At 42.6% G+C, this 23323-nt stretch overlaps 1 protein-coding gene across 12 annotated transcripts in view; it reads left to right on the forward strand.

Moving 5' to 3' along the window:
* Window positions 1–23323, forward strand: part of PPFIBP1 (PPFIA binding protein 1) — a 100222-nt gene that overhangs the window by 34886 nt on the left and 42013 nt on the right. For 11 of the 12 annotated variants that reach the window (XM_048933486.1, XM_048933485.1, XM_048933490.1 and 8 more), the window contains 2 exons: window positions 17619–17780; window positions 19873–20078. In XM_048933486.1, coding sequence (XP_048789443.1) covers window positions 17717–17780; window positions 19873–20078 — 270 coding nt within the window. In that variant the 5' untranslated portion in view covers window positions 17619–17716. Of the gene's footprint in view, window positions 1–14042; window positions 14354–17618; window positions 17781–19872; window positions 20079–23323 lie in introns of those variants that run through there. The other variant, XM_048933488.1, reaches the window with a different exon arrangement.

Consider the following 23323-nt stretch of genomic DNA (forward strand, 5'->3'; position numbering starts at 1 on the left):
CTGCCGCATCTCTGGCTATCTGGGAGATAGCCTTGTTCACTATCAGTATTTTGGCCCCCCAAAAGTCTAGCAACAGAGCAAAGCTGGTCTGCAGTTCTGAGATTCCAAGTTCTCCTAGGAGCCTCTGTGGGTTTGATGCTTTCTGTCTAAGATCTTGGCATGAATTTCTGTTATTGCTGCCTTTTCTTTCCTCCCTCTACTTCTGACCTCTGTCAATACAATAGTTTCGTACTGGTTGCTGCTTGCAGGTTTGACACTTGGAGATGTTAATACTATAATAGTTTGCATCTTAGGAGTAGAGTAGCCAGCTTTGCCTTTGCATACATCTTGAACTTATTCATAGCCTATTTCATGTGTGTGGCCCATGCTGTGCAAAGAAAGAGTTCTGGTATGCAGCTGTGTTCCTATTTACAAGACCTGTGCCAGGCTTTATGCTGTGCCTCAGAGCTTTGGGAAGAGAAGTAGGAGCAATGATGTGCACCCGTCACTGGCATCGCTTACTCTGCATGGACCTGTGAGTGCTCATTGGGATCCTGTGCCTCACGCCATAGGATTTTCTTGCTGCCAGGATCTGGTGCTGAAGTTATGCTTTCTTGTTCAGAGGGGTGTTGTCAGATAGCAGTAATCTTTTGTTATTGAAGATAGGTACAGTACAACTAAGAGTAACTGCCTGTGGGAAGGATGGGAAAGAGAAGCCCACCAACGTTGCTACATCAGAAGAAACCATTAATGTACACACTTGTGATGATGAGAAACCATGTACATACATGACAAGAACTACTAATGGTAGAACCATCTCTTTTAATGTTCCTGCTCTCAGATTAGTCGTCAACATCTGTTAATTCCTGCAGCCACAAAATACGGAGACAGTTCTGAGCTTTGCATTACTAAGAGTTAAGTTGTATGTAATTTACTGTGTATTATGATAGCCATAGAGGATGCCATGATCCACACAGTGAAGATTGTAGCACTGTTACTGCCTTGTGTGTTATCTATAACAAGTGTGGGGCTTTGCTTTTATCGCAGTAGGAAACGAAATACACATGGTCCTATTTCTGTCTCTAGGTGTTTGCAGAAGGCTCTTTGGAATGCTGCATGGTGCCAGATGCTGCCAGCCCTACCAATTTCTTGGGATCATGTCAAATCTTGCAGAGAAATGCTGGGCTGGGCCACAGTCCTTATACGAGCACCTTCAAGACACAGAGACAATGAAGATGTCTTTTTAGTGCCTTTGTGTTTTAATGTGCGTGTTGGATGAGAAGGCACCTGCTTTCTCCCTGCTGTTTAGAAAATCATAGAAAAGAATCATAGAGTCATTAAGGTTGGAAAAGACCATGAAGATCATCTAGTCCAGCCCTCTAGCCACTTCTCCCATAATGACTCATTAAGGGGTGACTGCACAGGCAGATAAATGTGCTTCACTCAGGTAGGCTGGTCCATCAAAGTAGCAGTTTGTGACAGGATTCCTAGCTCATATGGTGACTTGTAGCTTAGACCACCCAAAAGGGCTCAAACTGTTTGTTTTAATGAAGTACTTTCCTTCATTTTGATGCCTATTTTAAGCAAGGCTAGCTCTCTTTAGTTAGGCAGATGTAATTAGGAAAACTATATTATTCTTAGTGTAGATGTACTCTTTGTGTTGCCAGACTCTTTGTGTTGCCAGTGTATTATGTTCAATCACATTATCCCCACTTAATTTGGAAGTTTTGTACTTGGACCACTGTGCTTTAGCATTGAGAAGCCAAGCTGGCATCACAGTGCGCAAACAATTTAAGGTTTCTTCTTCTCCTTAAACAAAGAAGATTTTGTAAATCACAAGCAACTTTTCCTTGAATAACGTTTAAGAAGATTTGCAGAAGCTTCAAAACGGGCACAAAAGCATCACAAGTGTGCCCAAGTTACCAGCATTTGTTTCACTGATAACAGATCCCTGGCTTAGGAAAATGGAGTGGTGTTTAAGTAGCTGTCTTGTTGATATTATTTCCCAGCATCTTTTTTTAGATGCAATAATGCAATGCAGGCAATTAGAACTCTACTTTTTGAAGATTTTTAATTAGCTGACACTAGTGATTGAGATCTTACAAGCTGTAAAATATAGCTCTTCTTTCTCTTCATACTACTTTGTCTCCTATGGCACTACACTTTCTTTTAAAGACATATAAATAGGTTACTAGGGGGAAAAAAACCCTTCAAAACAAACCAGGGCACAGAAATGACAATTCAGTATTCTTGGCATTTCTCAGAAAGCTGCTTAAGATTATCTCCTTAAAATGGCTTTTTTTTTTTTTTGCCTGCAAGTTAAATAGAGAAGCGAGAACTGATATTTCATTAAAATATTGTTAGAGGCCTGAACGCATTTATGATCCCTGAGACATTTATAGGAAGCAATAACTTGCTATTTATTTAGAAGAGCAGAAAAAAATTATCAAAGAGCAAAAGGCAGATCTAAAAGGCCAGCTGCATGGTTCAGGTACTTCCACTTCCAGAGCTGTGGTCATCACCACACTGAGGTACTGGATCCTGTTAATGTACATATCTGTGAAACTTTGGTTAGGCATTGTATGTTGAACCAGAACTTAGATAAACTGGGGTGATGATTGCCAGCATTTGTTGTTAAATGTGTGGCCAAGTGGATTATCTTCTGAATATCTCTCAAAAGTTGATGAAAAATGAGGAAACCACAGCTTTCTCACATATGTCATGTGAACAATGCTTCTTTTTGTTTGTTTTTGGTTGTTTGTTTTTTTTTCCATTGAATTCTGAGTTTTTCCAGATTTTTTCCATCTCTCACTCCCTTACATCAAGGAGTTAGGCTTCTGTCAAAGACTTCAAAATGTAGTGGAAAAAAGGGTGTTGGAAAAGTTGGGAGATCGGAAGATAATTTGCTGGGTAAGGCCAATAGCAGCAGGAACAATTGCCTAGAGCATATTACTGTACCATTTTGGTAGTACTATTTTGGTATTTCTATCAACAAGCACCAAAGGCAACAAGTTGAATGTTATCCAGCTGAATTTGCCACTCAGCTTGCATTGCAGTAAATCTTAGGAAAATAGAAGGAAACTCTCCACTAGATTTATGTTGTAAGGTGTGTTCTGTCACAAGAATTTTTTTCTTACTAAAAAATAATGTTATTGAACTCTATTTGTAAAGGCTTTAACAGGGGTAATCATATACTTAGGTGCATGCATTCAAGAGCTCCTTATAGTTAGGTGGATTTCCAGCAACTTCAGCAGAATTTACTGTTGAACTTGCAGCTTATTTGCACACAGTGTTTATTTTCAGTGATCAAGTGAGATTGTTTCCTTTAGGAAAACAGTTAAATTGTACAGTGAATTGCAGGAGCATGTAGCTTTTGCAAACTTTGGAGTACAGTTGCAGTGGCTGGTCTTAAAAGTTTGCCCTAGAATAGTTCTTATATTGTAGCATTTAAGTTACTAGAGCTTTCTGTGGTCTTGCTTTTTGGACTTCTCGATAGAAACTCAATAATAATAGTGTTATTTCAGTAGCCCTGTATTTCCAGAGTATTTCAGCCCTTCAGAAATGTATATGGTGTATGTGAAGTGAACATTTTTGACCATGTTGGATTTACTTTTCTTGTATTGTATAGCAAGAACCTCAGAGTTGGGGCCTTGGCATCATCACTGTATTTTGCAAGCTCAGCCTGGACTAAGTGCTTTCTCTGTGTTCATCAGGGTAAGGTGTTCAAGGGAGCTTCCAATCCTGTGGCTGGGGAAGCAGTGTCCACAGTTCTTGAGAACTAAATGTCACCTTTCTGCAAACAGTTGCCTTACAGATGGCTCAGTAGGCAGGAGGGTAGTATTTCCCTGACAAAGGGAATTACAGGAACAATAACTTTGTTTTTATCAATTTGCTACATATGAAGCTATGATCAACCTTATAAAACTTATTCAGTCCTTGAGAACAAGACATCTCTCCAGGTAACTCATGGATCTCAATGTGTGAACATCAGAGACTTGGCCCCAGGTGTTCACATGGCTGCCAAGGAACTTGCTGGTTTGTGGGAATGAAGAGAAACTGTCATTACTTGTTTACTTTCTGTTTTGTTTTGTTTTTTAACACCTGCTAAACTTTGTAAGAACTTTGACAGTGCAAGTGGACCTTGGTTTCCCTCATAAACAGTTTTCTCCCTCCAGTGGCCTTCATGAGCCATGCACTGCCATTAATTACAAACTCAACCTTGGTGTCAGCAAGACTGAATCCTGCAGACTAAGCCTGTGCTGCTTGCTGGGACAAGGATCTCAGCGAGAGGAGGGACTGGGACTTGTACCGTGGTGTGGTTTCATTTGACCTTTGATAGCTGAAGAAATCCTTCTTGGGCAGCTGCTATAGTGCAAACCTGAATATGATTAACATATGATTTTCTGTGAGACTGGGTCTTCTTCCCCCCATCAAAGGTTGGGAATGTATGGAATAGTTTTTTTGTCTCCTTTTAGCATCAAATGTCTGATTTAATTTGTATGTAAGTGGGAAAACTTTGAAGTGTCGTTGAAATACAAATGGAAAATACTTCAAAGAAATGTAGCATTAAAAGTGTATCTGATCCCTAGAGGTTTTTGAAGTTTTATCTTGAGAATGAGCATTCAGGGGAACATTTGTATGAAAATACTGACTGCTTAATTCATCCAAAATATTTTGAGTGTAGCCTGTCAGCATTCATAGAACTGTGCTGTACTAGTTTTGATTTTACATGGAGGCAAGCAATTGTCTGTCTGTATTGCAGCATCCATCACTCAGAAGTTTATGTAAAGTCTGACAGGGAAACCAAAGCATGAAGATGCTGCAGCGTGAGATTAAGTATTATTACCTCATGCCCAGCATAGATTACAGGATACAGCTGAATAAAGCTGCAGTGTGTTAAGCTCCCAAAACTTCAGGCTGAGGGAGCTGGATTTGTTCAGCCTGGAGAAAAGAAGGTTGTGGGGTGACTTCATTGCAGCCTTTCAGTACCTAAAGGGCCTATGAGTAGATAACAGCACGACAAGGGGAAATGGTTTTAAGTTGAGGGAGGGGAGATTTAGGTTTAGGCCCTGGGCAGCCTGGTCTAGTATTAAATGGGGAGGTTGGTGGCCCTGCATGTGGCAGAGGGATTGGAGCTTCATGATCCTTGAGGTCCCTTCCAACCCTGGCCATTCTGTGATTCTGTGAACTTCAGATGGGCTTCAGTTGCTCTGCCAGGGAGAGGGCAGGGTGGTCCATGGGAGACGATGGGGTGGAGCTTGCCACTCCAGTTTGATGGTGGATTGCGCATTGCTAATAAGTGTCTTGAACTTTGGCAGAGTTCACATCTTAGTTCTGAGATTTTGACTTTGCTCCTGTAAAAACATGCCCCATGTGCTGGAGCAGGGGGCGGTGGTTTTTCCTTTCGGCAAACGAATTCTGGTATCAATGTCTTTAATTGCAGGAATTATACTAGCATTTCCCAGAGCTCAAGGGTGTGTGTGTGAGGAGCTATCTAGGTGTGTATAAATCATGGGTGGGCAGAACTTTAAATACTGGACATATTGTTCCATCCTTGCAATCTGTTACAGTGGGGCTTCACAAAGTTGGAAAATTATGAAGTTTCATAAGAACTGCTTTTTCTCAGCACAGCCATGAAACAGCAGTGAGGTTCTTCAGGCCTCAACGTAGTAAAATCAAATTTATAGAAAATAGTTTTAAGTGACTTGTATTATTTTTGAAGCTTTATTTTAGTTACATCTTTGGTTGAGGAAAGGGTGGAAGAAAGGAAACAGTTAAGCAGCCTATACTGTTGTGTTTTTTGGTTTTTTTTTTCCAGTGTTGTAGACTTTAAGAAAGCAGGTGATCCTTCTTCCCCTCAGCCCCCAGCCCTTCTATGCCTTATGATACTGCATTTTAAATGAAGGACTTCCTGTGTTCAGACTCAGGATATTCTCAGCTGACAGCAAGCTTTCTTCAGCAACCATGAGATTCAAATATGGTTTGTTATTTTACCTTTTCTTTATGAAAACTAAGATCCTAGTGGAATTACTTCACTGTAAGATCTTCGAGTCTGGGAAGAAATCAGATATTGCAAGGTTTGTGGTAGAACAGGCTTTCCAACAGTCTGTGAACCCAACTGGAGTATCAGAGATGTAAACTGGCACAAACACATTAGATGTGAAAGGATGGGACAACAGTGAATGGGGATGTTTCTCCACTGTTACTGTGTGATTTAACCATACCTTGATTTGTTTCAGACTTGCTGACTTGGGTTGTGGTGCTGCTGGCTGGGCAGCACAGAGGGACATGTGCTAATCCATTTGCTGCTTACATGGGTTCCTAGAAGACCTAGGCTGCTCTGGGGACCTCAATCAGATTTATAGGTACATGGGCTCTGTGACTGGGTTGTAAACTGTCATGTACTGCTCTTTAAAATGGAGCACAAGACCATTTTTATGCTTTAGAGCGGTGTCTGCTAAAGGCAGCCTACTGTTAGTGAAGTCAGTAATGAAGCACAGTATATTACTGTATCTAGTGAAACAGGCGTTTTTCATTACACAATCAAAAAAACATTGTTTCATACTTAGCAGATTATCTGTAGCAAGTAAACTCAAGTCTTGTAGGCTTTTTTTAATCACATCAGGAAAACATTAATTCTTAAAACCTTTAGATAAGAAACTTCAAAGGCTTCTGGTGCTGTGCATTGTCCACCTCCCAGCAAGGCTTTTCCTTGCCAAGCCACTCATGTCAGTGTGACCCATCCCCTCATGCAGGGCACTGTGCTGAGTTGGAGCGCTCATGCCAAACTCCATTGCTAACACAAATGAAGCTATTATCAAATATGCAGTGACAGTCTGTGATGTGTGGGGCCCACTTCTTTTTGATATCTTTGCCCTGCTTCAGTAGGAGTATTATCAACATAAAGGACAGTACTGGCCCTTAATACTACTAGTTCTGCACTCCATCTTTCTAGCTTTAGCAAAATAGCAAACTGCCTTGAGTTTAATGACATGAGGTCCTGCAGAAGGCCCACGGCTTTGTTTATCCTCTGGTGGATTTGTGTGATGCTTCTACCCCTTGTCTCCACCTCAGCTCCTTCCAGTGCCTCTGAGAGACCGCTGGCTGAGCAAGCTGGCAGGAATAGGTGCAGGTGGCTCTTGGCATTTGAGCAGTAAAACTTGGGACATCTTTCAAAACAAACATGTTTGTAAAGGATTTTTCTCTCAAATTATGTTTTTTATGAATGAGAAGAGTTGGTGCAAGGGAACACCTTCTGAACTGAGCTGGTGTACCAGAAAGAAGGCTGCTGTATTCTGTGCCCTGGGAAGGTACCACATAGCCTCCCTTGTTCCCATCCCATTCCTGCTCTGTGCTGTGGTGAGTGTAAGGTAGCCAGGTAGGACAAAGCATAGTTCTAGCATGCTTCTATGGAAGCTGGTGGTACTGCTGTCATCCTGTTGGCTGTCAGTGTGGAGCATGCCCTACCATGTTCCTTGCACCTTCAACAAGTCTGCAGATGACATTCAGCTGTGTGGAGTTGTTGATAGAACAGAAGGAAGGAATGCTATCTAGTGGAATCTGGGCAAACTGAAAAGTGGGCACGTATTAACCTAATGAGGTTCAACAAATCCAAGTGCAAGGAGCTGCACTTTGGTCAAGGCTGTTCCAGATGTGTATACTGACTGGGGGAAGAACTCATTGAAAACAATCCAGTGAAGAAGGGCTTAGGGGTCCTAATGAACGAAAAGCTGGACTTGAACCAGCATTATGCTCTTGCGGCCCAGGAGGCCAACAGTATCCTGGTCTGCATCAAGAGGGGAGTGGCCAGCAGGATTGAAGGAGTGATTGTCCCCTTCTACACTGCCTTTGTGAGGCCCCACCTGGAGTATTGCATCCAGGTCTGGAGCCTGCAGCACAAGAAAGATGTGGAGCAGTTGGAGTGAGTTTGGAAGAGGCCACAAAGATGATTAGAGGGCTGGAGTGCTTCTCTCTTAAGAAGAAACGCTGAGGGAGCTGGGCTTGATCAGTCAGGAGAAAAGAAAGCTCTGGGGAGACCTCATTGTGACCTTCCAGTACTTAAAGGGAGCTTAGAAACAAGAGGAGAACCAACTTTTAACACTGTCTGATAGTGATGTGTGAAGGGGGAGTGGTTTCAAACTAAAAGAGGGGTGATTTAGGATTTTTTTCTTTTTTTTTTAAACTCGGAACATGGGGAGGTACTCACACAGACTGTCCAGAGAAGTTGTGGATACTCCATCCCTGGAGATATTCAAGGCTGGATTGGGTGGGACACTGAATAGCCTGAGTTGGTGCATATCAGCCCTACCCACGGGAAAGAGCTGGAACTAGGTGTTCTTTAAGGTCTCTTCCAACCCAAGCCATTTTATAATTCTCTGTTATACAATTGCCTGTCAGACCTACCATTACAGTATCTTCACATTCTTTATCGGCTCACTGCCTCCTTCCTTAGCTGTATTTGGCGTGCTGCCTCCTCACCCTATTACGTCATGTGGGTTATATTCCCACAGAATTAATGATCCCTTCCATTGCTGCGGCATTTCCCTCTGTACATACGTACGCTTTGACTGTTTTCCTTGTTTCCTTTCCCTGTGCAACCATACTGTGATATTTTGAAGTTTCAATGGGTCCCACGTAGAACAGGTCACTGTACCACCCAAGCCCTGTTTTCTACAGTAAAGCTGACTGATGAAATTCAGCCAACACTTTCTCTTGTTGGTGAATCTCCCTCAAATTCTGTAGATGCTTTTTCTTGACTCTCACAGATTGCAGGTTTACTCCATCAGTAATTTTCTCATCCTGCAGAAGCCTAGATAGGTTTGTGTCAGCTACAGAGCTGTCTTGGCTGGGCTTCAAAAATGCATCAATGCAATTATGTTCTAAGTTTCTGGCTGCCAAGATTCTTCTCGGTCTCATGAGCTGCATCTTACTCTGTTGTTAAGCTGACACTGTCTGCTCATCCTGCTGCGGGGACTGTGGGTGACACATGGGATACTTCTGCCTCTTACATACGCACAGAGGCTTCTCCATGATTCAGGATGGAAGGAAGCAGCCACTCTCCATGGCTTTCTCTCCTGCTGGAGAGGAAGCAGAAGCAGGTCACTGTTTCCTCTGCCACCTTTCTTCCCAGTTTCCTTACTTTTCCTGCTTCAGAAGAAAGGCAAGACAATAGGGTTAAGACCAGGGTGGGATTTTTTTCCTGTTTATGAAGAGGTCACAGCTCTGCCTTTGTGCTGACCTGCTGCTGCCTCCCATCACCTTGCTAGTGAAAACCCTCCTACCCTTCAGTGCCACCCATATCCCATGTCCATATTATCATTAAGGATGCATGGCTCCTAAAATTTACCATAATAATATAAATTTGTATGCTCCTCATCAGTGTGGCATTTGGAAAAAAACCTGCCCTTTCTCAGTGATGTGGACAAACATGCAAGTTTTAGGTATACATTTGGTGCATGAACTTCTCAGGCCTTTTCAAAGCTGAGAGTTAATTCTAAATTCAGGGTTTGAAATGCACAGTACATATGTCTGATATTTCAGTAAATCCCCTAAGTAGAAGATCCTTTTCAAATAGCATTTAAGGCCACATGCTGCCTAAAAAAGGTTGTCTTGATGCAGTATTTCAGATTCCTGAGTGTACTACTTGAAAACAGGTTCTTGGCAAAGTTTTATCGTAAGGTTGATGCAGTGGAATTACAAGATACCGAGTTTTTAACAGTTTTTTTGTTTGTTTGTTTTGTTTTAAGGCACTGGTGAATGTGAAAACACAAATCTAGTTAAACATGTTTTCTTGATTTTTCTGGTCTTTTGATGATTGGTGAACTGTACTTTTGCTTCACACTGTGGTGACTCTCCAAGTGTGGATCTTGAAGGTCTGAAATCCAGGTTCTAGACCTGAAGATCAAAAATCCAAATCGGAAGCCTGTCAAATTTTTAAGGTTGTGAATTAGGTCTTTGGATTCATCACATTAAAAGAAGGAGGCATGAGCTGTAAAATTGGATCTAAACATGGGTTTATACAGCAAATTTAGTGGTTCTTAAGCTATTTTGAAGAACTACCTTCCAGACTCTGGATCAACAGTGCCTCTTTGTTTCATAGGTTGTGTGGCCACAGAATGTCAATAACATGTTGATGGGGAATGTGAGGCATTTCCTTGCTTGCGATAGCAGTCTCAGAGAGAGGAATGAATATCTTAATTGTTTTCTAACCAGTGGACCCAAGTAAAACGTGAGAAAACATTAATTTCTCAGGCCCTAACGTGAGTAGTGGAAAGGATTTACCGACTAGCAAACCAGTAAAATTTGAACAGCCTTAAATGAAGTGTTCATCTACTCTTATAAGCCTCAATTTGACCTTGGATTATTGCTTGTGCATAAATAGTTAAAATGAGTTTATGTAGTTTATACAGGCAGGTCTTCACATGACACATCTTTGCAGGTACGTGCTCCTGTGGCATGCAGAGAACACAGATCTAACTTCTGCATCACAAAACAAAGGAACCCATCATATGCTTTGATTTTTTTTTTTTTTTTTTTTTTTTTAATTTCTTTCAGTTAGAACAAGCAAAGCACTACTGGGACATAGAATAACAGAGGTAGGCACCCTGAGACTTCAAGTGTTTGCACAAACTGTTTGCTGTGTGCATGTCTCTGTCAGAGTTTCTGAAGGATGCTAATCTTGTCAAGGCTTAGCTTTTGCACCACTTCTGATATGTTTAACAAATTTTAAGGCAAAGTGCAGAAAAATGTGTGCAGCTAAGCTGGTTGGTACTGAAGTTGTTTCATAGTTAGAAGTAAGTTTTTCCCAAATACTAACAGTTATAACTTGGAAGGAACTTTTGTGCTTTATGCAATTAAAATAATTCAAAGCGTTTTCTATGGCTTAATAACTTTTGTGTCAAGAATGGCCATCCCTGGAGGCATTCAAGGCCAGGCTGGATGTGGCTCTGGGCAGCCTGGTCTGGTGGTTGGCGACCCTGCATATAGCAGGGGGGTTGAATCTAGATGATCGTTGTGGTCCTTTTCAACCCAGGCCATTCTATGATTCTCTGAGGATGGTGGGATAGGCCTTCTGCCTCTGTGTGTTTCCAATCAGCTTTACCAGTAAAAGGAAGTAAGTAATGATTGTAGGATAACGGGAAATAATGAAATTCAAGGAACAAAGTAAAGATCTAGAGTTAGGAAACAAAAGTCTTGCTTAATACAGGTATAGTATTGCTTTGATATCACTGAGTTTAACAAATTCAAGAACAAATGTATAGAAAAAGTAAACAGAAAACTGTTTAAGTCTTTGCCAACATTTGGATTGTTGTTGTTGTTTGTTTGTTTTTTTAATTCATTGCAGTATTTACAGTATATCCTTTTTGCATGAATGTGCAAAATACTGCATTTGGCCATTTCAGAAAGACCTTGTAGATGTGCTTGAAGTCAAATTTTTTGACTGATGCCTAAGCCTGTTTCCCACCCTCTGGCATAATGACAGTGTCTGTTGTGATGGGCACCTATCTGTTCCAGCATTCCTCCCTTCTGTCTGGATACTACAAGTGCTTTGTGCTGGCATAGGTGGGATGTTTGGTGCCAACAGACCTTGCATCCTTAACTGGTGTGGCAGTTCCCACCTGCTAAGATGAGCCCACTGGAAGATGATGAAAACTGTGCTTCGTGAGGGACACCTGACATGTGGAGGAGCCACGTGTCTGGCCCCTGGCTGGTGCTGGGCCTGCAAGTTGGTGGTGGCTGGAGGGCAGCCACACTGGGCTTCTACTTTCACTGGACCATACAGTGGCTGAGGTTGGCAGCGCATCTGGGTCCATCTGCTCCAGCCCTTGCTCAAGCAGGGACACCTAGAGCAGGTTGCTCAAGGCCGCATCCAGGAGACTTTTGAAGATTTCCAAGTAGGAGACTCCACAGCCTCTTTGGGCAACTTGTGCCAGTGCTTTGTCACCTGCACTGGAAATTAGTTCTTTAGGGATGGGTCTCCTTATAGCCATCCTCCTGAAATGGAGCAGCTACCTTTTGTGTGGAAGGTCCAGCCAAGGGTCCACCCTTTCTCATCAGTCTTTCTTGCTTCAATATGACTGCTCTCTTGTCACAGAGGGAGTGGCCTCCTTTCATGGAGAGATGCTTCACCATTTCCCGCTGTGGTGTGCATGTGGGTTTCATGGTTCTTCATGAAGGCCCTGGGCAGTCAGAGTGATGGGGAGGAAATCAGCTGTTGGATGTTGCAGGCAGAGGTGTCCACATACCACATGCCCAGGAGGGGACCCTGTCATAGACCAGCCATGCCAGCAGCTTCCTGGCAGGTGATCTTCAGGTGTCAGGAAGCTTCTTGATGCTTCATGCCTCTGAGGTGGCAGACGGGATGTGGTTTTCTTCTCTTATTCCTGTTCCAGACGTAGACACAGCTCAAAACATACTATGGGATGAATTTGGAATCTTAACTACTTTCTTGTCCTTGCATCATGCTGAGATTTTTCTCCAAGTTATTCCCACTAAGATATTTCCAGCATTTTTTAAATTATACTTTTTAAACTTCATCTGTTTTGCTGTAAAATACCAGGGCAATATATTCAACAAGGATCCATTTTCTTTTTTAAGGATTTTTTTTTTCCAGGCCTAAAACATATGAAATGAAGTCGTCTTTTTAACTTAATTGTTAATGACCCCTAGTGTAAATGAGCTGAATGTATTCATTACTAAGTGTTAAAATGCTGCTGACTGGTAGCACTGTAGTTGAATATCTTTGAAGCATCCCATGAGAAATGATGCTGGGTATTAACATGGAATTCATTTGAAGTAATCTTTAATTGTTATTGTAACATATTTCGTATATAAGACTTTCTGTTCCTGTTTCTGTTCTGGTCAGCAAGTAAGAACACAAATAGGTGTCATAGTGTGTCTGAAATGACATTTATCTTCTTGAAATAGAGCTTTACCATATAGAAGTTGATTGCAAAGGTGTGTTGTTTTTGTGTTGTAAAGTGGGATTTGCTCCAAAAGACTCTTCAGGCCTCTTACACAGTCATCTCTTAGTGCAGGACTGAGTACGGTGACATTAATTTTTACAGCAAAGAGAAGCTGGGGTTCTTGCTTCTGCTATGGAACAAGTTCTCTCCCCCCACCCTGCCCATAAAATATGACTGTAGTTTGTGGGCTTTTTTATTGCATTTTTGTGGCAGACTGCTAGGGCAATAGCTTAGTCTTCAGGGTTCTTTTTCATTCTCTTCAGCAGTCAGAAACAAGACCTAATCAAGATTTTCCATTTCTGTGTATCAAAATTTCCTGTTTTAAAGACTGCTATGTAGCACTGGGAGAACTGGGAAACTCAAGCCATCCATCTTATTGCATCACATTGTAAGAATAATCTGTAGCTGATGCTTTCTTTCCTAATGCTGAACATTTGCAGAGCGTGTGCATGGGGAGGAAGGCAAGTAGGATGAAAAGGCCAGACTGCAGTTCCCTGGGCTGCAATCAGGGCATAGTGTGTCCTTCCAGCTGCTGGGCTGCAGCTGATTCACCACAGCTCTGTGGACCTTTGCGCTTTAGAGCCAGGTGTGTCTTCTACCAGATGTGGACATTCAGAATAAGGCCACCCCAGAATTAAATAATAATAATAATAATAATAATTAGAGGATGTGGGACTTAGACGTATTGTCCCTAGATGCTTCAGGGTGTGTTATTTGATCTGGGAAAGGGAAAGCCCCTGGGTGGGGAAAATATAATTTTCCTGTGTGTAAAACATTTGAGCACTTTTTTTATTTTTATTTTTTTTAAGGTCTGCCATCTTCATTAAATGTCTGATTTTGAAATCTGTATTCAAACAGTTTTCCTGTGTGACTGCAGTTGCCATTTACAGAGCTTGCAAGCCCCTCGTTTTTGTAGCTTTCCTTGGATTCATTTGCAGGGGAGCGTTCTGTTTCCTCTGTAAGTCGTTTGGAATATATCTTCACTAGCTCTGTAGCCGGAGGGTTTGTATGTCATTCAAAAATAAAAATAAAAAATCTCCACCTACTGAAAAGTGAACAGCATAGCCCTAGCAACCAGACTGCTGTGTCGGGACCAGAGGAGAGGGCATTAAACAAGTAAGGCCAACTAGCATAATCTCTCTAACAGACAGGGATGCAGTGGAGATGTAGTCAGTGATAGGATTGATTGCAGCTGATAGAGCAGATAGCTGCATGTGTTTGTTTTCAATTTTTTCAAATGGTGGATTGTAAACACAGCCTTGATGAAGCAGTGCTTGTTCTTGTCAGTATGAGCTCAGTGTTCAGCTGGGAACTCTTAGAAGAGGGACCTGCTTCTTTAGAAAAATAATTGAACAACCCCCCACCCCAGCTTGCACTGATTGTGCATATTCACAGGAGGAATACAAAAGGTAAGTCATTTTCTTGGAAAGCAAGGGAAAGCTTGTTTAAATGGTCTGTCAGACAGGGTGCTGTCAGTGCCTTCCTCCCAGCTGTGCTCTTGGCTGTGTTCTGCCAGGAGTGCGTTTCATGTGTCTGCCTTCTCCCTGGGCTCTGTGTGTGCTGTGGTTTCTTGTTCTGCCATGTCATAGATCTGTCTGCATTAAAATGATTTCCCTTTTTGATTCTTCTTGTGAATGAAAGAAACTGAAACCACTCAATGTCCTCTGAAATATTACATATTTCTTATTTCCTTAAGGAACTTTTTTTAGGATTTTTGCTTGTTAGCTGATACTGGAAGGAAAAAAAAAAGTCCGTGAGTTTTTTCCAGGTTATCATTTTATTAGAACAGGATTGTAAAAAGCAAAGCACAGAAAGAAGCATTTTTTACAGGAAAGGTCAATTGGTTTAGTGGTCAGCAGGGGCTTCTCTCAAGCCTTGTCAAGTCGATGCTCTGATAAGGCACAGTGAGTAATCATTTGCTGTTACAGTGTAGTCTTTCTATAATCCACAGAAGACTCTGATTTACAACTTTGTCTAATAATTGCATTTGTCTCCTCCCTGCACCTTCCCTTCCCATGTTCTTCCTCCTGCTGTTTGTTGTCTTTTCTTGTTTTATGCGTTTTGGTTCTTTAGTTTGCTGGTGTATGAGGTCTTTGATTTCCTCCCTACCCATCCACTCCCTGTGTGCTAGAGGTGGTGTGCAAAGGATAAAAGTGATTCTGTGCCATTACAAGGGAAGAATGCTTCCAAAATTGTTTTTTATTGCAACAGTTTTGCTTCCTGACTGCTGGATGGGATGTACTGTGCTGGGAGAATGGCCAGAGCAGGATGTGCTGTTCCAGCCTAGTTTTCAGTGACCACTTTTAGGACCAAATAGCTGGGCAAATGGGATCTCATTGCATCATGTCCAGCTGTTTGGTTAGGGGCTTTTTTTTTTCTTTTGCTTCTTCAAATTTCTCAGCTGTAGGCTTGTTCTGGCAGTTGAAAGATGCTCACAGATGGTGGAAGGGTTTTTGGAGAGCACTGTGATCTTGTGGTCTTCACCAAATTTTATCTTAGAATTTTTCGCTGTTGGTCCTGAAGGTGCAGCTCCTTTCAGGATAGCAGGGAAGGAAGCTGTGCAGGCTGGCATCTTGCTGGCCTCAGAGGAGGGCCAGGTAATAGCAGGGGAATGCTGGAGGCATCCTGGTTGCTGTCCCTCCCACTGTCTGTCCTGCAGCTCTCATCAGTACTGCTAGCTGTCTTGGGGATTTTTGGTCAGCACAGACAACACTTTTGTTTAGGAAGAACAAGAAGTGGGTTTTTTAGAAATTGGTCTGGGGGGCTGTGCCTAGATGAAGTGCAAAGGGAGATTTATCTCTTGCTGTGGCTGTACTATTGAAGCATAAAGTAGCAGCTCCTTGCCTCCACTTAATGTCTTTCCAAAACATAAGGTAAAAAATGGGGTGCAGTGTGAGCAGAGGTGGTAAGGGATAAAGTTTTCCCTTATTATATCAGACTTTGAGCCTGCAGATAAAATGTTTCCTGGAATTTCCTGTGTTTTAATTTGTTCCCACTGGCCCATGTCCTGTCACTGGGTGCTGCAGAGAGTCTGGCTCTGTAGTCTTCATTGCTTCCCATCAGGTGTTAAAGCACACTGTTGAGATAGGCACTCCTAGTTCCCATTTATTAATTGGCTGTTATAATTTTGTGGGTGATCCTTTTCCACATGGAGCTACAAGGAATCAGGATTTTGTCTGCAGCATCAGCAGCAGTTCTGTGGCTGTGTACTCTTGGTTTGCAGAGAGAAATCCAATGTCAGTCATTCGCACTCTGCCTATACTTACTAGAATTTGTCAGGATCTGGATATTGCAGTGAGGAAATCCTAAAAGAGAAAGGATGAGACTGTTTTCAGAATTGTCCGTGAGAATACCTTTGCAAAAATAGTTTCCTGAACCTTTTAAGCAGGCATAGAGGCATTGGTCTATATATCTTGCAGGAGCTGCATATTGTGCAGGGTTGTACTGCTTGAAGTTTATTAATTATACGATGTTTAAAATCAGACTCTGTTTCCTTGAAGGCTGGAAGTCTTCAACTGTGGTGCTTCCACATTTCTAAAGGTTTGCAGTGCTTTGACTTCCAGCTATTTTGACTTTCTGAAGTTCTCTCAAGCTTTTCTAAAGTTCTCTTGGCTTTTATAACTCTGGCAACTAAGTAATAATAAAGCTAGGCATTTGCCAAAAGAGCATTAGTCTTTGTGTTGTCATTCAAAAGTTATCTTAGAGTTTGGACCTTTTTTATACGTGCTGTGATCGAGCAGATGAAGTATTTGCTGGTGTTTGAGGTCTGGCATTTCAGCAAAGCTGGCTGGCAGCCTCCAGTAACAGCTACCTCACGCTGGGTCAAACCAGTAAGGTGATCTGTAGGGGGGAAAATGTAGTTTATAAACATGTATTTCTGGTACGTTTTGGTTTTAGTAGACTCTGTTCCAGGACTTAAACCGGAGATACCGTGAACAACTTTCTTAATTGCTTATGTTGGGGCAAATGTCAGCAGCAGTGCGGCCTAATACAAAAACCAATTAGCAGGATATGCAAAAGGTTAAAGTGCATTTTCCTTCCTGGTGTTTGTTTAATTGCGTTCTACGAGTGTGCTTATAGCAGAAGTAGTCTATCCTGTTCTAGATGAAAGCAGTGGCAGTCTGGGCTGTTTCCGTGGCTTGTGTCTGTTGTGCTGGGCTGGAAGGATCAGCTGCACCTCAGACCTGTGGCCTCAGCTCCACCGAGCACCTGAGCATGTGCTCACTTCACAGCAGTGCTGTCCTCGAGCCCACTGTGGTTCCAGCTCCGCTCCATGAAGACAGCTGCTCTGCTAGCTAGTTTTTGTGGACTTAACTGGGAATACTCTGAGGTCCAGTTCTGACTTTCAGGAGCTTCATGGTGAGAGCAGGTGCAGCATTGCAGCATGGATCAACACTAGGCTGGAAGTGACATCTTTAGTGGGGTTTAACTCTGACTTGTTGCTTCTTGTTAGCGTTAGAAGGCCTTTTGTCTTCTGTGCAAGGTTCTCTGAAGTGCCAAAGAGGAGCCTGGGTCATTAAGCTGGTGCTTTGATTATTCAGAATGCCTGTCCAATCCTGATGATGAATGTCTCACATCTTGTGGACAGCAACTGTCCCCAGTTTTGTTACTGGTCTAGTGACGGTGGTGTCTGAATTCAGAGAACATGCAGTGAAGTGAAATTCTGTTTTGCAGATTGAACAGCTGACTTGAGGCTCTGGATCCAACTTGCACTGCTGGTGTTTTATTGTTCCTTGTGGTGTAGCTGGTGATTGTCCCCAAGAAGAGAGAAGATGATGAGTGATGCAAGTGACATGCTTGCTGCGGCCTTGGAGCAGATGGATGGCATAATAGCAGGTAAATGCTTGGAGCTGCTTGTTCGTTTAACTGCTTCAGTTCTCCTTTTTCATATTCAGAATGTGGAGTGCCAGGCTGGGGTCAGAATGTGCTTGTGATTTTGCTAGGTATCTTGCCTTGTGACTTAGACATTACAGGCATATAGAGTGGGTGTATTGCACACTCTAACGCACAGGCACAGCTGAATTGGTTGCAGGTTTTCTCCCAGCCTGTATCAAAGTGCTGCTTGCAGAGGCTGAGTTCTTCTGGTACACACAGCACCCTGAAAGCCAAGGACAGTGCACATTTCAAACCGGGGTAAGTGTGTTTGAAGAGCTACTGCAAGGCAGGAAGAGAAAGATTGACTAATACCAGCTATTCTGGCCATCACTTAATTCGCAGGAGTTAAAACATGAATTGATTTTTCCTTTTCTCAGAATTGGAATGCTGTGGGTCTAAATGGTTGGTCTGGACCTACCTTTAGTATTAACACTTTTTATAAGTACCTGTAAATTTTAAGTGCTCTAAAGAGAAGGATCAAAAAGTATACAACTTGGACTTTTTATGTTGAATATAATGAGTTGGAAAGTAATATAAATTCACAATGCAGGGGAGCAAGGCAGCAATAAGTTAATATTTCAATCTTATTCCTGCAAAGCTATGCAAACAGCCGAGTTGAGAAAATATTCTGTAAGAGTAGCAACACGGTTATGAAATCTTTAGCAGTTCCACCTAAAATAGTTTCCCTTAGGGAGAAAAAAAAAAAGTCATACAGTGTGTGTGTTTTGCTTAAACAACAACTTTTCTTTGCAGTTTTCTTAAAAGTATTAAGAACATATAGCAGGCACATGTGTGAAGTGGATTCAGTTGGATCATAATGACCTCTAAAAATACATTTAAGCTGTGACTTTGGAAATTTCCATAAGTAGATACTGGTATTCGGATCAGATAGCGCCATCTGCATTTCCAGGAGCCTAAGTTGGTTATGGCAGGATAAGATTTAATATTTTAAAAAAAAAAGCAATTGGGGTGTTTAAGTTACCACAGACCTAATTTATCTATGTGTCTGAGTGGACCTAATAAACAATATAATGAAAGTATACCAGCTCTTATGCTTTTGTGGGGATTTTTCTCTATTTTTTTTCTGAAGGGAATTATGCTTGCATTTTTTTGGCTTCGCAGATGAGATGAATGAAGGTTCATGGCAGGGCATGTATGCAATATCTCTGTAGTTTCCAAAAGTTGACAGTACAAAAGCTGATGTTCTGTGATGAGCACATCTCATTGTGCTGAGGCTTTACAGTATTAAGGCCACGAATCAATGTGCTGAAATTCTAGTTGGAATTAGCAGGGTTTAGTAAAATCAACTTTAATCCTGAATTTGTAGTTTCCTTCCTTACTTAGCGTACAGCAACTTTTAATGTAGGTCAAACATAAATACTGTGAGTTTATGCAAATAAGAGATATATTTTTCTTTATTAACATGCAAATATCAGTGCTAACATGTCTAGCTGCTGAACTTTATTTTTTTTTCCTTGTTGAAGTGATTTAGTCTTTTTAATTGTCTTCATATGTCTCTATTCTTGAAAAAGTAAAACAAAATTCCAGTGCACTGGAGCAGCATAACAAATTTCTGCATGAAAAGTACTGAGCACAGCTTCCTCTGGAAACCATCAGCGTCTGACTTGGGTCGTGCAGCCTCTACAGGGTGACTCAGAGCATTACCAGCTGAGCCTGTTGTTCCCTCCACAGTGCTTTCAGCCTCCAATATATCCTTGAGAGCAGCAGCCCAGCTTATGCTTTGAGCTGTTGGGCACTCTTGTGCCACGTGTCTTCTGTCTGATCAGCCCACCTCCTTCTATCCACTAAAACTGTCTGAGATGTTGAAACTCCAAGCACGTCAGCAAGGGCTTACCCTTACCAAATTGCAAGGTGATACAGGGCACAGTGCACGGAGGGGGCACAGTGCAGCACGTGCACTGAATTTGTTTCAGATCGATTCCCACCAGCAGCAAATGCCACATGACATTTCTATTTCTTGCTGCAGGTCTCCCATCACTGCCTGTCCTATTTGCTTGTCCTGTGCCTCACTGTGTGGTTTTACTCTACCCAGGTTCGAAGGCGCTGGAATATTCCAATGGCATCTTTGACTGCCAGTCCCCCACTTCCCCTTTCATGGGGGGCCTGCGGGCGCTGCACCTGGTGGAGGACCTGCGGGGCTTGCTGGAGATGATGGAGGCAGATGAGAAAGAGGGTCTGCGCTGCCAGATCCCAGACTCAACAGCAGAGGCTCTGATTGAATGGCTCCAAAGTCAAATGGTACGGTCTCACTTTCTTTCACCTGTGTTTTATGCTGGGCTGTTGGAAGCTTTTGGGTTGGTTTCATAGAACCAAATGTACATGGCTTTGTTTCGGAGGTGCTGCTGTGGGGCCTCAGAAAAGCTGCTGCCCAATATCTCGTGCAGTGACTTGACCTTTGCTTTCTTTTATGTACACTGTGTCTTGTTTTGGTGAGCAGAAAGTTTTCAGTAAATGAATTTTGTTTCAGAGGATTGAGGAAAGGCATTTTATAGGAGTCAGACACATAAATGGAAAAAAAAAATGTTGCTCTCAGTGTGAACTTTTCACTAAGAAGCTTTTTTGGCAGAGTATTTTCTACAGGGGCCAGAGTTGTTACTGGGTTTCTTTACCTGATTTATAACAGAAGTGAGTGGTAAAAGCTCAGCATCCCTTTAACCTAGAAACCAAACAGTATTTATATTTTCTATGTTTATAAATCCACCATTTTTTGTCATCTCAGTTTTAAAAATACACCAAAATATACCAAGTAAGGTAGTTATCTTCCTACGTGTTGGCTTTCCCAAAAATCAAATAGAGTTAAAAACAGAGGCTACGTGAAAAGTACAGTGGGAAAGAACATGTGTTTATCAAAAGGCAAGTTACATGGCATCACTGTCTAAGCTCTGACTGGTTTTGCCTCTGTGTGCCCTGTGACTAGTGACATCCTAGCAGGGCCACCAAGGAGTCGTTGTGCTCAAATTGTGGCAGTTTGCCTTGCTGTAGTGGCATAGGTGTGCATAGATTTGAGATGCTCTCACACTGGGAGTCAAGGCTTCTTTCTGGAGGCTGTTTCAGGGCTTAAATTGGCCTACAACTGCTACAGCAGCTGAGGATGTGTGCTTCTGCAGATCATATTACCACATCTGCCTATGGCAGTGCTCTGGTCTGTTCTCCTGACACACGTGGCATTGGCCAAAGTGATGCCGTGCTGCTGGTTTGAGGCTTGCTAGCTGATGAATGCAGGTCTGATGCTGAACAGGCCAGCTGTGGTGGCTCTGTGTTGCATTGCTACTGCTGGTGGCTGTCAACATGGGAAGCTGCCAATCACCTTCTCCCTTTGCAGGATGGATGTGATGCCTCCCCTCAAAAGGGACTTGGTCTCCATGGGGCTGTGGATGACAGTATGGGATGGCATTTCTCTCTCGATTTTATCTCTGTGCTCAGATAGAGCAGGCCACACCTCAGCCCAATGTGCTTCCCCGCCAGCATGGCGGAGCTTGGCGTGGAGAGACCTGATGTGCCACCTAGCGGTGTGCAGGCTGGGTGCAGCACTCTGGGACAGAGAGGGAACCAGGGTGACGCAGCTTATGTAGCTCTTGTGAAAAGATTTGAGCGGAGAGTGGTGTTTTTCTGTTTGTTTTTGTTTTTTGTTTTTTGTTTTTTTTTTGTTTGTGTGTTTTTTTAATGATTTTATTTTGCTTTCAACTACTCATTTCAGAGTACCTCAAACTTACTGAAACACACAGGAGCTTTTCTACTGACTCCACTGGTGCTTGGCTCTCACCATCACTGTCAGTATCACAGTCACCATTATTAAGATGGGGAGGAGGAGGCAGAAGTGACATTCAGTCAAATCTTTGAAAAACACAGAGTCCTGCTAGCATCAGCATTTCATTCTCCTGTAACATGCAGCAGTGAACATTGCTGTAACTAGTCTCTGCTCTGTCTGGAGCAGAAGTCAAGAGGCTTCACAGGTTTCGTGCAAGTATGGCCTTGAAAAATAAATGTCCATGTGCTACATAAACAGTCTTAGAAAATTAACCTTTCCCCGGGGGGTGCATAGTTAATGATAGTCCATTGTTTAGCAATGCTGGTTTAGTATTACTCCCATTCTGGAATAAAGGAGCCCAACAGCACAGCTCGAGGCTGCAGTGTCTGCTGAGATTAGTGAGGTGAAGGGCAGGCATTGCCCTGTGGGGCTGCAAATGTGTGATTCAGGGATGCCTGGCTGCTAGGAGCTGGAATGAGATCCTTCAGACTCATTTGACATGGATCACCGCATCTTGGTGAGGCAGTAATGGTTTTCATTGGAGCTGTGAGCTGAATCTGGAAGAGGAAGGGCTCTATTATGCTATTCAGCTTACAGCCACCTGAGTACTGAAAACAATTCTGCAAAAGGCAGCAGAAAATAACTATTATTTCTATTTTCCTCAGTCTGCCTGAATGATTCTCTCTGGCATCCTTAAAAACCCCAAGTAGGAAAAACTGAAAGTTGGGCTTTGTACTCTGCTACAGGGATTTACAGGTGCCAACAGTATCACCATCCCTATCTGAGCAGGGCAGGTGTTAGGTAAACTGCCCGGGCAATTTGCAGGAAGGCTTTCTGAAACAGTGTCCATTCTTACAGAGGAAGGGAAAACACCTCCCTGGAGTGAAATTGGTTTAATCCTCAATGCATGAACAAGTTGCAGCCACCAGGCTATTCAAAGCTGCTAGAACTGGTGCATGACATCCCATCCAAAGCTGTAACCACGTCTCTCATGTCTCAAAGGAAAACAAAAATAGTGTTCACTGCTGCCAAACAGTGTGTCACAAGAGAAAAATCCTCCCCTGGTCTCCAGAGAGAAACTGCTGATGCCCTAGTTGGGAAAAGGTTCTGAACATAGTCTCCTGAAGTTTCTTGTTCCTGTAAAATAAGGCAGAGGATTCAATTTTGCCATGTCCAAATGAGCTGCCTTCTGTCCCTGTGCCACTGCGATCTCCTCCTTTCTGCTCTTCTCTGTGTGCATGGGTAGTACTAGGGAAGTCTGTGACATGTACTCAGAAAGGACTGAAGAGTTATAGTGCCTTATCCTGAATTTTTTAACCAGTGAATGCCAGATGGCCACGTGACACCAGAGCACGTGTACAGAGTGCTGACATCTGGCAGAGCATTTCTAGGAGGAGTGGTCAGATGGTTCCCCTGGGGAGTTCCGAGGAGTTGTAAGTGCGGCATTGTCTTGCACAAATAAACTGGTTTAACTGCAACATGTCACTTCCACTTGTCCATTTACAGCTGAAAACTAATCTCTGTGTTGCTGAAACATCTCCCTGTACAAATGGATGGCAGGTAAATGCTGCAATTTAAGCTGGAAATGAGGCCGTTTGTTCAAAATCTAGAAAACAACTGGAGCCTTCCCTAAGCTCAGAAGTGCTAGGACTGTATGCTTGCTCTGGGGACCAGCTGTGAAACGCATTTCCAGATCACAACTATTCCAGAGTCTTGGGGCATTTCAGGTCGCTTC

Source organism: Lagopus muta, chromosome 1 (genome assembly GCF_023343835.1).
Source record: "Lagopus muta isolate bLagMut1 chromosome 1, bLagMut1 primary, whole genome shotgun sequence".
Lineage (NCBI taxonomy): Eukaryota > Metazoa > Chordata > Aves > Galliformes > Phasianidae > Lagopus > Lagopus muta.